The sequence below is a fragment of the Oryzias latipes genome, chromosome 24 (genome assembly GCF_002234675.1).
Source record: "Oryzias latipes chromosome 24, ASM223467v1".
In the NCBI taxonomy this organism is placed as follows: Eukaryota; Metazoa; Chordata; class Actinopteri; order Beloniformes; family Adrianichthyidae; genus Oryzias; species Oryzias latipes.
Genome location: NC_019882.2, coordinates 1,335,675 through 1,349,803, shown reverse-complemented (window position 1 = coordinate 1,349,803; position 14,129 = coordinate 1,335,675). Strand labels below are relative to the sequence as shown.

The window sequence follows — 14,129 nt, the reverse complement described above, 5'->3', positions numbered from 1 at the left end:
CTGCGCGCGCGCGCACCCGAGGCGGGATGGCAGGAATAACGGCCCCCCACAGATCTCACGTCACCTCCAAAACATCACGTTTAATAAATACATTTGCTGCACTCTTATTTTGAAATGAAATGCCCACTTCCTCCTTCACTTCCATCTTGAACTTTTTGGTACATTTAGGCCTTTAGAAGCTCAACTTTACATTCTCTTTGTCCACAATCAAGTCTGTCAGAAGCTCCTGAGCATTGAGACATGTACACAGTAGAACACAGTAGAACACAGTAGAAACACGAACATGGCAGGATGGCAAAGGCTGCTGGGACTCAGCCATCTAAAGGGACCTGTGCCATCCCCCCCCAGCGCAAAGCTGGCTCTTCCTCTTCTTGTAAACATGGACGGGCTGACACTTCAGCTTATGGAGCCTTTAGGTTCACAGACAGATTCACAATCAAAGAGATGAACACAAGCAAAATAAATAGTTTTGAATATTGCATGTTGCTGTTTAACGGACGCCCGTAATCTCCGGTCAGTCTCTGTCCTCAGAGGTCAGCGGCAGTCAGTGCTGGTAGTGTGGCACGGCGATGTGCTGGTGGTAGCTGCTGTGGAGGGGAGGGTAGAGGAGCTCGGGGGTCTGAGCGCCCTGGCTGGTGCACAGGGGCTCGTGGCTGCTCAGCACCGAGGACAGGTACTTGGCCTCCTCTGTCAGCTGCTTCACCTCCTTCCTGAGGGCGGCGTTCTCCTTCTCCAGGTTTTCACTCTCCTGTAAGAACAAAAGACCTGTCAGTCACTCAAGAAGCATGGTTCCCTGTGTCGGGTTCATTCGTCAAGGTCTTCCTCCACTTTTTTCAATGAGTAAGTCATTTTTGAACATCTCCCTGGCATGTCCCAAGCCCGGTTCGCAGGCCAGGAAATGTTAAAACTGGCCTCCCCAAAATAAAAATGAAACAAGGAAGAAGCAGAACATACATGCACCCAAAAAATGATGTTTTACCGGAAGAGAGAGGAGCTGCAGAAAAAAAAAAGTTTTTTAATCTATAGCGGTATATATGACTGCAATGCTAACACGCTAAAGGTGTTAGCTTCTGAAAACCACTGCTGGATTTGCCGGAAAAACATTCATGAAGCTCAGAAATGGTTTTCAAACTTTGCATTTTATTTCCATTTCCTGCTCCGGACGCCAATATTTTAAATAATCCACAAACATTTCAAATGACTTTTGGGTCTAAAGTTTGAGTGCAAATGCAGCAGTTGCACTCAAAAACCCTCACATGTGGCTCTTCTGTAATATTATAACCACTATTGGTTTATGATTTAAGACAATATTTAAGTTCAAAATGAAAAATAAATTCGGAAATCTATTATTTTTTTCAAATTTGACCAATAAAATGTGTAGTTTGATTCTTAAAAAAGGTAGCATGCTGCAAAAACGATAAGCCTCACTTCTTGCCCTGCAAGAATTCTACTCTCAAAAGGAAAGTTTCACGAAAGCAGAACAATCTCAGCTTATTTTGGTAAAAACTTCACAAATTTCTTTAGTAAAATCAAACATTTCTTGAATGAAATAACACAAAAGCTTTAATCGGTCAGAATTTATCCAGAAAATAACTACAAATCTTCCAGACTCAACTCAAATTTGATCGTTTTGTTCTGTTTTTAGATCCACGTGGTTCTGCTGTGAGCAGAATTTTCAGGTTAAATGAAACTTCTTGGCAGATTTAAAGACATTTCCTGTGTTCCAGAGTGTTTGATGGGACTGTTTGCTGATCAAGTCCAGAATTCTTTGTTTTTGGGAACATTTTTGATTTGCCCCTCGTTGCTGATTAAGAAACTGTTTGGACAGAAACTTCCTGTTGGGTCCAAGTTTTTGAAGTGATAAAAGATTCAACTGAAAGTTAAATGAAGTCTTTGGACTGGAGAAACATAAAAGAAATAAGGATTTCTGAGTTTGTGTGAAGCTTAACTGCCTCATTTTTTTTGTTGAGTGAATATTAAATCAAACTTAATTTCTTAGCTTTTTGTCACGTGTGTGCTAACGTGATCTTTAAAAGCATGTTTGCAAACCAGCCCCTTCAAAAACACCTCAGATCCTTTCCAATAAAATCAACTGTAATCAAGCAAAAACACAAATGAATGGGATTCCGGTTCCTGCAGGCAGTTTAGAGTCTGAACACCCGAAAAAGTCTGGATGCTCTGAACATCGTGAATAAAACTGAGAGGATTCACGCCGACCTGACCTCCTTAACAGCCACATAGCTTCATTGATGTCATTGATGTTACTTGTTTTTCTGTTTGTGTCTTTTTATTGTTACTGGTTTTCTTGCAGGAATCTCATTGGTCCCGTATTGTGAGATAAATCCCACATCAGTCAATAAATAGCTCCTAAATCTTGGAAAGGATTCTGCTGTAGCTCAACATTCCTGATAAGTTCTGCAACTTGGAAAAGGATTTATTCAGAGACACAAACTCCGTGTTTTTGTTTTTGTTCTCCAACTGTCAGAGGAGCTCCTGACAGGAACACAAATGATTTCAAAAAGCACAACTTTCAGCTGCATCAGCACAGCCCTGAGAAGAGAAAAGATCCTTTTCTTAAGGAAAGCCTGCTTTCAACGTTTAAACTTCAATTTGAAGCCCCAAAGAAGCTCTGAAACGGGTTTTAAGTTCAGCCGATTTGTCTTTTTGTGTGTCAATAAATAACTTTATTGAGTGCTGCGGCACAAAATGTTTGCATCAGTTCTGAGTAAATGAAAGTTAAACAGCAGCTTTTCTGTCTGTAATGATGAAACTATGGATGTTTGGAGAGCGCTGATCTGACAGGAAAGTTTGCTGTACCCTTGTGTGTGTGTGTGAGTGTGTGTGTGTGTGTGTGAGTGTGTGTGTGCGGGAATAGTCGTGCAGAAATCTTCCATTGGGGTATTTAAAAGGTCATCTCACCATGACCAAAAGCTGCAGGCCCATAATGTCTCACAACCTTTGGGCAAACCCCTGTGTATTCTTGCGTCACTTAGCCAAATACAGCCCACTACTATCCGCGCTTTACAAGAAGTGACTGCCTCTTTTCTCCCCTCCTGCCCACGACATACTGCACTTGAACTCATTTACACTGAAGAAAATACTACTGAAGAAACAGGAAATAAGCCGCAGTGTCACAGCGAGGGAAAAATTCACCTTCCTGTTTATCTGTGAGCTGATGAAAGCAAAACCACAGAGCGTGCTCTTTGTGAGAGAGGCAGCGTTAGAGGAGTTTGATCATAGATTCACTGGAAAGACCGCTGTTCGCTTCGCCGGATCCCCTGCAGCCCTCTCATAGTACAGCTATTAACATATACATGTGTCATCTGCTAATTTATGCCCTGATCTTCTGCAAACACAGAGAGAGGCGTCCAAGTGTGCAGACCGGCAGTAGCCATGACACACCGCCACATGCTCTGGTAGCGTGTTGTAAACACACGAAGGCTGCAGGCTAGCGGCATCTGCACTCTTCCGTCTGCATGTGAGACCTTTCATCTGGAAGACTTCTGCAGTGTCGCTGTGTCTGATGGTCGGGGCGCCAAAGTCCTCACCAAGTGAAGGCTGTCCGCTTTCTGAGTTTGCCTCATTCTGCTCTTCTGGGCAGCGATCCGGTTCTTTTCCCGCCGCATCACCTTCTTTACGTCATCCGAGGAGCTCTGGAAGAAGGAAAAACGGATCTTTAGGCATTAAAGGAGCTGCAGAGAGATGAGTGGGGAGCCCGGGACAGCAGGAGGTTTCAAGGCGTTCCTGTTCGTCAAAATGGAAGTGGTGTCTGTGCTAGTGGCGGTTGGAAGTTGGGCTGGTGAAGGGCAGGGACTGGGAGCGGCTGACTCATCCGTTAGGTAGAACACACCATGATGGCTTGACTTTCTTGGTATCGTAATAACTAATCCATCTGCAAAGCTGAGATAACAAACCGTTTCTCCTCCATCATCTATCAGTACATCAGCAGAACTGACTCAACTCTTCCCCTGCCTGATGGCTCACATGGACCCAGAACAAGCAGAACCTCAGAAGAACTGAGCTTTTTCCAGCTTGACAAGCTGCAGGTTTGGACGTTTCTCTAAAGCTGGCAGCAGAAGGAAGTCGTGCGTTTCTGAGAAGCGTGTGAACAGAAAGAGACGACCGGCTGCCTACAGCCGCTCCACACATCTTCTACGTCCAAAACTTGGCGACTTACCGGCCGGCTGCCAGGTGATGGAGACTTGTAGCTGGTGTCGTTGCTGTCAGAGCCCTGAGCCATCGCCGCCCGCAGACGCTGAAGGTCTTCGTTCCACTTCTGCTTTGTGGTCTGGGCTGAATGTGCGAGCGAGAAAGTCTGCGTCGCTGAGAGGGTGGCGAGAAGAGCCAACCACCTAGTGAGTAATGAGCGCCTCTCTTCCCTCTTTTCTCTCCCTTTCTGACACTCCTCCTTCTTTTTCAACCTCTCACTCACGCTTTCTCTCTGTCACACAGCAGGACTCACTGTTTGCCTAATTAGCTGCGTCTGATGTGGCTTCTGGTAAGAATCTGGGGTTCTTTCATTAGACTGGAAGTCACATGTCTGCTGGAAACTTACAGAGCGCTGTAAACTCCAGAAGAATAACAGCTGGGGGGGGTGGGGGGTTAAAACTTCCATCACAAAAACTAATACTTCTGTTCTCTGTGAATTTTCATTTTCGACTTTCGGCCTGATCCCCCAGAGGCCGAGCATCCCGGCCCTCCCCATGGATGACTGGGCCGTGAATATCGACACGCTTCGTGGGGGTTCCAGCAGCTGCCAGGGCTCGGCGGTGCGAGGGGCTCCCCGAAAGCCCCCCCCCCCAGAACTCCCTCACGGCCGCTGAGCATTAAAAACCAGAGAGAGGAGAAATGTGGGAAGAAAATGTTGGGGGGGGGTTCTGAGAAAAAGGCGCCAAAGCGTCCACGTGTGACCAAAGCTGAAAGTCCGTCTCTTCATCAGCACAGAGCATTCGTGATGCAAAAAGAAATAAATAAATTCAGGACTAAAGCAGCTTTGCTTGGCAGAACAGTCCTCCCACACAAAAACATGTTTCACCATCGCACGGATTCTGCAGCAGCGAGGGCAGACTTTTCCAAGACTTGGCATTTAAAGCCGTCCAACAGAGAGAGTCCAGGCCGAGCTGGACTCATCCGCTCTGCTGAGGGCAGGATGGAGGCTGCAAAACGCCCCGAATCCCACATGTTCACAGTCAGGTTTTCAATAAGCTGGACCCAAATGCAGACGGGGAGTAGGGCAGGACAGGGGGGTCAAACAGGACAGCGGGGTCAAACTCAAATTCACAGGGGGCCAAAGTGAAGCAGTGAAGTACAGTCAGCATTCACTGAAAAATGAACTGCAACTGATTTGTAATGTTGAACCTTTTCACATGGAAACAAACTTTAGTTTAGCTTAAACACAGAATCTGGAAGAACCAAAGCTTGATCTTACAAACACATAAGAAATGAATTATTTTCTTATTTAAATAAATAAATAAAGTATGCCCCCCCCCCCCCCCCCCCCATATCCTTTCAAGTTCCTTTTTCAAGTAAATCTTGCCGGTTTCGACTGTGCATCAAAGTACTAGCAAAGCATTGTGGGATTTGTAGTTTTGAGGTACAGTATATACAGCAGGTCAGCTATGATGCACATTTGATATGATCTCGAGGGCCGATTATAATCTCACTGCGGGCCGAATTTGACCCGCAGGCCTGAGTTTGACACATGCGGGTTAGAAGTAGTGCAGTTTATTGAACGTAGAAATGTGGAGGGCAGATCCGGTGAACAGGTAACTGGCAGATGGGCAAAAGGTCCAGAGTCTTTTATGGCGTAGAGGGAAAGAATCCAGAAGCATCTGACGGGGCTTGGCTTGGCTCGGCTCAGCTTGGCTCAGCTCGGCTCGGCTTCATCCAGCAGAGATCGGTGTAATCTTCCATGGACAAACCGACAGCGGCTGGAGGGCGTGATGGGCAGTTAAAGGTTGTCTGATTGGATGCGTGTGACCCGATCCTCAGGCAGGTGTGCGAGGGCGACATGGCCCATGGCCCAGCTCCTTTCATAAAATCAAAAACGTGTCCCTCCCCAGCACTTTCTAAAAACCATGTGCAAGGTTTCCTGATTGCGTTTGAAGCCGTTGTAACACTTTCTAGCTGCTTTCTAACATGAAAAGTTGACCTCTGCTTCCAGGACAAGCGGCATACTTTTTGAGTGAAATGTGTAACAAATGTCTGCATCACAAACAGAGACACTGTGGATGTTTTCCTCAGGAGTTCAATCACAGAGAAGGACATCCAGACGACATGAGGGAATGCTGCTAAAAACAACACAAAACATTTGGTAGTTAACTCATACAGATGTATTTGTTTTCTGTAAAGTAAGCAATAAAAAGTTTGGCCCTCAAAAAGTTTAATCCGTAACGGAAGCTGTCAGCCGGCGGACAGAACTCCCTCCTCTTCATCACATCTACCTTTCCAGGAAAAAGCCTTCGAGGTTGAAGGAGGATCCCCTCCTCTGTGTCTCACTTCCCTGAAAATGACAATGTGGGAGTTTCTAACAAGTCAGAAATAATCCAACTTTCATGATCGCAAATATTTTGTGTTGCACAGTTACGGTCAAGCAGAAGTGCATGAGTCATGCTATTAAATGTGTTCAGACAGTAACGTCCACCGGATTCCTAGTTTCCCTTTATGGGAGGAGAGTATGAGGATATAAGAATCCTCTTGGAATTATTGGCAAACTTGTTACTTAAAAAAAGTCGGAAGATTTACAGAAAACTGTTCAATTTTTCAATTTTACAAACTAAATGTCAATGAAATTTTTTATTTCAAGACGCATGAATGAATATTTTTTCCTAATATTAGTTTTAAACATGACCTTTGACTTTTCTATCCACTAAAATGACGGGAACAAAAACTGGACAAAAAAGCAAAGATGTGATGAAGATCAGCTGCTTCACAGGCTTCGTCTCAGAAGAGTTGAATGGACCTGCTGCTGTCCAGATGTTTCACCTGCAGATCCTCCGGAGTCTCATTTAAGCAAAAAAGACACCAAAGACGATCGCAGACCCAAACCCGACAAGAACGGAACCACACTCCACGGTATCCAAGTCCTGACGTCTTCAGGGGAAGTTCTGAGACAGATGGATGCTGCACACCGGTAACCACGGTAACCGAGCTCCTGTCCAACTATTCAGAGACCTGCAGCAGCATCACGCTCTTAAACGCTTTCCATGCATGTCACCAGACACACCTTCAGCTTAAAAACAGTCAAGTTGTGAAATAAAAATGTGTTGATTAAAACACTGAAGTATTTAGTCATCAGTTGGAGTGAAAACATAAAAAAACAAAACAAAAAAAACGTGTTTTGAATATGTTAACCACTTTAAGTTTTATTAAATCATTCTAGTTGGTTCAGGTAAACATGTGGTGTCATGTTTATCATGATTGTCATGTGTATCATTTGCAAAACATTTGACAAATATGAAAAAAGTGTTAATAAAGAGGATTTTTTACTGTTGGCAGGTTTGTATTCAGGACACCAGGTTCAGATTTTCTGTTTTCCTTTTGGTTTTGATCTTAGAGTCACGCTTCACGATAAAATCCACTTTTTGTATTTTTAATACTGTGTTCATGTTTGACATAAAGCCATTAAAGATAAAATTATGCATTTTCTCTTTCAAATTAAAAGCAGTTAAAAAACAACACGTATTTCCAGTCTGGGGGGGGTGGAGGGTGGGGGGTGAGAGGCTGTGAGATTTATCGTTTTTTTCTTTAAAGGAAAACATTATTTATAAAATGAAGTTTATTTTTCCCACATTTGTTCTAAACTAAATAACAGAATCTTGATGAAACAAACTTTTTTATCCACAGAGTTTACGTTTCTTACAAACTCTTCAATTTTTAAACTCACTTTTTTGGATTTTTGAAACGGAGGAAATCTGCTGCCTGGAAGTGAAAGTTGGTGAAGAAAAAAAACCTAAACTTCATTCTTTTTATTCCAGTTGGTGTTTTTAGAAACTGTCAGCAGAGAAACCTAAAACTTACTCCTTCAAAATAAAATACCGCTTCAGGAGAGGCCGAATAGAAAAAGATGGAGAAATCATTTGAATGCTTCTGCTGCAGCATCTACAACTTTAAACGCTAAAAAATAGAACAGCAGCAAATATACAAGCTTTGCCAATTATCCTTTGTGTTATTTTTCACATATGCTGTAGAAAAGAAATAAAAAACCTGCCTCGTGTCAATTTTTTCCGCAAAATGCCCAAATGTTTGAACAAATTGCAAACAGATGTTCTAAAATAAGATGGGAGTCGTTTCAATTGAACTCTTTATTGATGAAATGTTAAAAAAAGAAAAAACATTTAAAGGCCTCATGAAAACCAGGAGTTTCAGCTGAAATGTTTCAGCAGTTTTATGGTAAAATGTCACTTGCATCATAATTTCTTTTGAAGCTTGTTGATAAACGTGACTCATTCTGTGGCCGCTTTTAAGATTTTATCTGATGGTTTTCTCCAATTCAGCCAAACTTCGCTGGTGTTTGAGCTTCGCAGAAATAAAACAAGCAGAAATGTTTGCAGTTCAACAGCATCTTGTGGTTCAGTGATGATGAGATAAGAAAAGAAAAAAAAAATACCGTTCATGTTCAGACTTCTACTAAAAAAAAAATAAAAAGAAAAAAAAATCAGCCGTTTAAGTTACAAAACAAAATTTATTTAAAAAATTCTCCAAAAACTACATCCAACGTAAGAAGCAGCAGTTCCGGCTCCTCCAGCGTGTTTCCATCCCACGCCGCGGCTCTGCTCACATTAGCTGGAAAGACACAAAAACATTTGAAGAAAAGAGATTCTGAGGGGCCGAAACATTCAGAGGCGGCGAGCGGACCTGCTTTGAGCCTTCGTCCACTTCAGGGCGTGTCTTGGAGGCACCGCCGCGGTCGGGTGGTAGAAGGTGCATCCGGCGCGCTTGCACTGCGCCGCGAAGCGGCACGGCTGCAGGTGAGACCACATTTTTATTCTTAAAATCACTTCTAAGAATGAAAATGATTGGTTTAGGCTGAAATGTACGGTGGCCCTGAAGGACAACTCACAAAAACGCAAATACATATTAAAGAGTATTACAATTAAAAAAAGCAAAACAAATCATAAAAAACAATTTTTGGAAAACTAAACCAAATTTTAATAAAACATATATTTAGGGAAACAAAAGTACTGGTAATGTTCTTGCAATGAAAAGTTAAACATGAAAAGGAAACAAGACCGTAGGTTTTCTGTGACATCACTGGATGGTGATGTTGAAGAGCTGAACTGCTGCAGTGGGCGTGGCTAGAAACCAGACGGTTTACCTTTGGGTGATAAAATGGACATTCCATCTTCTTGCATTCTGGAAAAAAGCGGCACACGCTGGACGTCTGCGGCGGCTGCACGGCTGCAAACGCAGACGGAGCAGAACAGAAACGACGGATCAGAACCGCATGTTTGGAACAAATAAAGCAGAACCGACGTCGGTCTCAAACTTTTTGTTTTCTTCAGCGACAGTTTTCATCCAGAAAACCAAACCTGGAGGAGGGGCGGGGCTACACAGGGTGGATGGCATTGGAAACAAAGAACGTTTTTTGTACCGGGTCTGGGCGGGGGCGCCACGGGGGCTCTGCGGCTCACGTGGGTGAAGGGGCAGTCGGCTTTGGTGCAGCGTGCGTCGTATTTACAGTTGGGGTGCACGAAGAGGCACTTGTCCCCAAACTTGCAGTTGGGAAAAGTCCTTGAAAACAAACAGAACGGTGAGCTCGGACTGCGTGGCGTCTTATGGGTGCGTGGCGTTTCTGCGCGGCGCCTCACTTGCACTGTGTGGTGGGGTGATGGTACAAACACTCGTCGCCGCTTTTACACACGGGCCAGAACTTGCAGCGCTCCATGACCTTCTGTCTCTTCACAGGGACGGCGTCCTCCTCCGCCATCTCCACGTCCATCTCGTCGTCTGCAACAAACACAAACGCATTAATCTGGCCGTTTAGTGAGGCGTCGTGGCGGGAAATGACGCCGCACCTCCTGAGGCTGCAATCACGCCCTGCAACCGGTCCAGGACGCTGACTTTGGGCTCCCTGAGTCCCGCCGCCTCCGTGACCCTCGTCGGCGGTCTGACTTCATCCAGTTCTGAATCTCCGTCCACAAGGTTCCCCAGCGGACTCGGGACTCCGTCTAAGGTCACGATGAACTTGGGGCTCGCCGAGTCGGCGCCTTCCCTGTTGGCGAGACGGACGCTTCAGAGAAACAGACTTCCAGGTCTCCACGTCTGCACCGACGGAAGAGTTTTAAGGTAAAACGAGAAACAACTGGAGAGCCAAAAGCAGCTGCAGACCCCAGGAGAGACAAGAAGTCAGAGGAAGACGAAACTACAACCCGTTAATCCTGACAAATCCTAAATTAGTGGGAAACCACTTCTTCATTGGAACGTTTCCATTCATAAAGGCAGATCTCCAGTTATTTGTTGTAATGCTCATTTCAACATTGAACATTTGAAGCTTCATCCTGAGATCTGTGTCATCCTTTCATTTACTGTTTCATTGACTTTGACTTGGTTCAGATAAAGAAAGTGGGTTGACAGCAGCCTGGTTCTGAACATCCAGCCCGGGTCAGTACCTGGCCTGGACCATGCGAGGTAACGAGGGCTGGGACGGCAGCGGGATCCTGACGGCGGGCTGGTCCAGCAGCGGTCGGCTCACGATGAAGGAGCGCGTGTCAAAGGCCTTTGGCTCCGTGTTGGCGGCGACCTCCACCTCTACATCACAAGTGAAAGATGAGGGAGGGAGGGGCACATCCTTTGATCACGAACGCGTGAGGACTCACTGTGCTTCTTCTGCTCGCCGCCGCCGTCGCCGCTCTCCAGCTGCAGGCGCGACGCCAACGATCTGACTGGAGCAGACGCATTAAAAACATGATCATTAGCAGGCGTGTGGCGTCCCACTGTCCACTTCCGGCTGAACTCTGGGAACCTGTGTTTCTGGGGGCAGCAGCGTGTTCTGCAGCCGTGTAGTCCTGCGCCTGCGGGGCCAGGCTGTGCAGGTGCTCCTGGACCAGCTGGATGGCTGCAGTCATCTCCTCGTTGCTGGCCAGGCGCGCACGAGGCGCCACAGGAACCGTCTGCCTCTGTGGCACTGTCGGGGGGGGACATAGTCATTGTGAGAAAGCTGCGGCTGAAAGTGGAATCTGTCGTTTAGCAGACGCACTGGCAGAGTACGCCGTGGTTTTGGTGATGGAGTCCTGCGCCTCGGAAATGGCCTTCAGGATCAGGTTTCTGTTGGCCTGTTTGGCTGGAGGGAGGGTGGGTCTGAAAATGAGAGGAGAGGTTCTGCTTAAATGTGGAGTTTCTGCATAAAAACAGTCGCAAAAGCTGGTTGTCGCTTTTTTTCCAGCGCTGAGTGCGAACACGCGGACGCCACACTGACTTGCGCTCGGGCTTGGAGGGAACGGCGACTCTGCTGGACAGGCCTCTGCCGCTGTAGCTGGTGTCGTCGTCATCTTCGGCATCGTCGCTGTCTTCGTCAGAGGCTCGGTTCACCCGCACAACAGAACTGGCGACGGGGGCCTTTCGCTTCCGGGACAAGTCTTCCTGCTGGAGCACAGCCACATTAGTGGAGAAGCCTCAACCGAGAAGATTTTTGTGCTGACGGCTGCCCGGCACCTTGCTGCTTCTGGAGGATCTGCTGCCCCTGTAGTCCTGCTGCCGGATGTGGGAGGAGCCGTCGGAGGGCCGGTACGCGTCCTCGGAGCTGGCAGGCGGGTGGGCTAGCCTGCTCTGACCCGGTCTGTAGATCTCAGCTGTGGGTCTAGATGCAGCACTGCGCCTGCGGGGGTGGTGGGTTCCCGCTTCCACAAGTTCCTCAGCGATCAGGTCGTCGTCCATTTCTGGTTTAATGTCGATAACAGCCTCTGAGGGGAGGGGCTCCAGGAGGGGCTTCATGGTTGAACTAAACCGAGAGGAACCTTTTTCTAGAACCCCTTTTCTAATGATAAAATGGAACAAAGGTCATTTATGTCTGGGAAAGAAGAAAAGAATCAAACATGACGCAAAGTCAAAGCATGGAAGCAGCTCTGTACCTGCTGTCATGAGCAGAACTGGAGACTCTGGCTTCGGTTCTGTCAGAGCGTGAGCTGGACACGGCCAGCACCTTCAGCTCCTCTGCCTGCCCGTTTTCCCCCGCAGACGGCTGAACCTTCGGCGCCAGCAGAACGGAATCAGACTGCAGCTGCCTTATAGCGGCAGGCTCTGAAAACAATCACACAGGGAGAAATGCTGACCGACTCAGCAGGAGCTCACGCTTCGTAGAAACAATGCTCTGCTCGCGTTTCCTGCAGAAAGTCAGACTTGTTTTCTGGTGAACCGGGGCAGCAGAGATGGAGTTTGTTCATAACTTCTCTCTTTAGACGATTTTGGCTTCAGAATTTGTGTCTGGTTTCATCAGATGCTGACCTCCAACTTCTTCTCTAAAGGTTTGCAGCTGAGTGTTAAGCAGCTGGAAAAAGTATCTGCACCTCCAGAAGGGAGGAAGGTGAGATCACTGCTGTATCGGCAGTGGTCTGAACTTTGTGGTGCACATAAAACAGAGCACAGAACCGGGCTTCTAACTGAGATAAGTGGCAGAAAACAGAAAGCTACATTTACACACAGTGACATTCTTAATTGTTCAAAAGAACTTACCTCCAGCAACACATCTCAACTTCTCCAAAACACCATGTAGCCTGAAATAAACACATTACTCTTATAACAAACATCACCTTTATAGCAACATTCTGTTATCTTTAGACGCTTTCATACAGAGGGACTTACACAGAAAGGGCATAGGATGCAAAAAACTAACTAATTCAGGAGCAGTAAGGATAAAGACTCATCTTTTCAGAAAAATGATTAAGGGCATGCTTTTCTTTTTAATTACCGTAAATTCCTAGGACGTACTCAGAACTTTAGCATTTATGAAGTTTGGGTTAAAAGCTGCTGTGCGGAATATTGGACAGGTCAGAAAAGTGTGATAGCTTCTGTCTTTTAAGTAAGAGACAGAAGAAGAAAAACACAAAAGTAGGGTCTGATCTTCCTGATGCTGCAAAGGGCAAACCTGCATTCTGGGAAATGGAGTCTGTAGCTGAAGGACGGAGATGACACTAAAATTCTTCTAAACACGAGGAATCGGGCAGAATTTTGAACATACCAGGCGGTGAACTTGACAGTGTTGTTTCCGAGAAATAGAGATAAATCGTCGGTCATCTGCTGGGGAGTCTTTTTGTTTGCCACCATCACCATAATATAGTCAGGCAGCTCCTCATCTGCAAACACAGGAAACTACATAACTGGAACCAACGATCAACGCAAAGGTTAATAATTAGGGTTTGATTACTGACCTATGTAAGCACCAAGCTCCTGGAGTTTGCCTTTGATAGCAGCCTTTAAATTAGCATGGAAGGAAAAGTCAATGCATTCATTATTTTTGGGCGATGATGCAGACTGCTGGTTAGCCTGCTAGCTAACATGACAGCGCGCATAAACACGAACACAACAAAAGTGCAACAAGAAAATATAACAAATATGTTTTGGGTTTGAGGTGGCAACATCTTTACCAGATACTTCATAAATAAAAAATTCATAATAACTCTGCCTAAACAATAAAACATTCACATTGCGGATTGATCCGCTTAGCTAGCAGGCTAACTCTGCTAACCAAATTCCGCTTTGCTTCACAAAAATATAATTCAATCCTCATAATTGAGCCGGAATCTCACTCACTCTGATTTTCTTGCTGATTTCAGCTCCAATCTCCATGTCTGCATATGTTTTCAGAAGAATTGATTATTGAAAAAATAACTTCAGCCCTCCTCGACTAGACGCTTGTGTATGACGTCAGACTGTGCGACGCCCGAAGGAAGCCGAAAGGGACCGACTCAAAATTCTCAAAAATAAATGTACAAATTGAAACTATGCAATCACTCTTTTAAAATGATCATGCTTGGAATATAGATAAAACAAACCTTTCAGTATTTTAGTCTCAAACTACCAAACTGAAAATTGCTAGATCCACACTGTTGACTAGTATTTAGTACTTGTTTTCTGTCCTAAACCCTAATTATAAACACGATTGTTTCATTCTCAAAAAAGATGACAGAACTATT

At 45.4% G+C, this 14,129-nt stretch overlaps 2 protein-coding genes and 1 long non-coding RNA gene across 5 annotated transcripts; 1 reads left to right on the top strand and 2 right to left on the bottom strand.

The window, feature by feature from the left end:
* Positions 1–57: 57 nt before the first annotated feature.
* On the bottom strand, positions 58–4,400 carry batf (basic leucine zipper ATF-like transcription factor). The gene is made up of 3 exons (XM_011491381.3): positions 4,178–4,400; positions 3,549–3,653; positions 58–748 (listed from the first exon to the last, which is right to left on the bottom strand). The coding sequence occupies exons 1-3, from the start codon at positions 4,238–4,240 to the stop codon at positions 545–547; spliced, it is 372 nt and encodes a 123-aa protein (XP_011489683.1). The 5' UTR covers positions 4,241–4,400; the 3' UTR covers positions 58–544.
* LOC110017712 lies at positions 4,244–5,486 on the top strand. Its single transcript, XR_002293207.2, has 3 exons — positions 4,244–4,355; positions 4,453–4,498; positions 4,680–5,486. It is a non-coding gene; the product is annotated as an uncharacterized LOC110017712 (long non-coding RNA).
* Positions 5,487–8,288: 2,802 nt separating this feature from the next.
* zc3h14 (zinc finger CCCH-type containing 14) lies at positions 8,289–13,880 on the bottom strand. Of its 3 annotated transcripts, XM_011491380.3 has the most exons (17): positions 13,747–13,880; positions 13,365–13,407; positions 13,175–13,289; positions 12,670–12,710; positions 12,069–12,237; positions 11,653–11,974; positions 11,417–11,583; positions 11,198–11,298; positions 10,964–11,125; positions 10,818–10,883; positions 10,611–10,749; positions 10,017–10,213; positions 9,810–9,948; positions 9,593–9,732; positions 9,317–9,399; positions 8,857–8,963; positions 8,289–8,784 (listed from the first exon to the last, which is right to left on the bottom strand). In XM_011491380.3, the coding sequence occupies exons 1-17, from the start codon at positions 13,780–13,782 to the stop codon at positions 8,781–8,783; spliced, it is 2,031 nt and encodes a 676-aa protein (XP_011489682.1). In that variant the 5' UTR covers positions 13,783–13,880; the 3' UTR covers positions 8,289–8,780. The 3 variants fall into 3 exon arrangements, with proteins under 3 accessions (XP_011489682.1, XP_020570309.1, XP_020570310.1); XM_020714650.2 differs by lacking the exons at positions 8,289–8,784; positions 8,857–8,963 and having other exon boundaries at positions 8,970–9,399; XM_020714651.2 differs by lacking the exons at positions 8,289–8,784; positions 8,857–8,963 and having other exon boundaries at positions 8,970–9,399; positions 11,417–11,580.
* Between the last annotated feature and the right edge of the window lie 249 nt (positions 13,881–14,129).

What these genes read in the sequence shown, in the direction of transcription:
- batf (XM_011491381.3), bottom strand. Translation starts at nt 4,240, where the DNA reads ATGGCTCAGGGCTCTGACAGCAACGACACCAGCTACAAGTCTCCATCA. An exon ending in CATCACCTGGCAGCCGGCCG is followed by an intron (nt 3,654 to 4,177) that starts GTAAGTCGCCAA and finishes TCCTTCTTCCAG; the next exon opens with AGCTCCTCGGATGACGTAAA. An exon ending in AAGCGGACAGCCTTCACTTG is followed by an intron (nt 749 to 3,548) that starts GTGAGGACTTTG and finishes TTGTTCTTACAG; the next exon opens with GAGAGTGAAAACCTGGAGAA.
- zc3h14 (XM_020714650.2), bottom strand. Translation starts at nt 13,782, where the DNA reads ATGGAGATTGGAGCTGAAATCAGCAAGAAAATCAGA. An exon ending in GGAGCTTGGTGCTTACATAG is followed by an intron (nt 13,290 to 13,364) that starts GTCAGTAATCAA and finishes CTGTGTTTGCAG; the next exon opens with ATGAGGAGCTGCCTGACTAT. An exon ending in GATCCTCCAGAAGCAGCAAG is followed by an intron (nt 11,584 to 11,652) that starts GTGCCGGGCAGC and finishes GCTGTGCTCCAG; the next exon opens with CAGGAAGACTTGTCCCGGAA.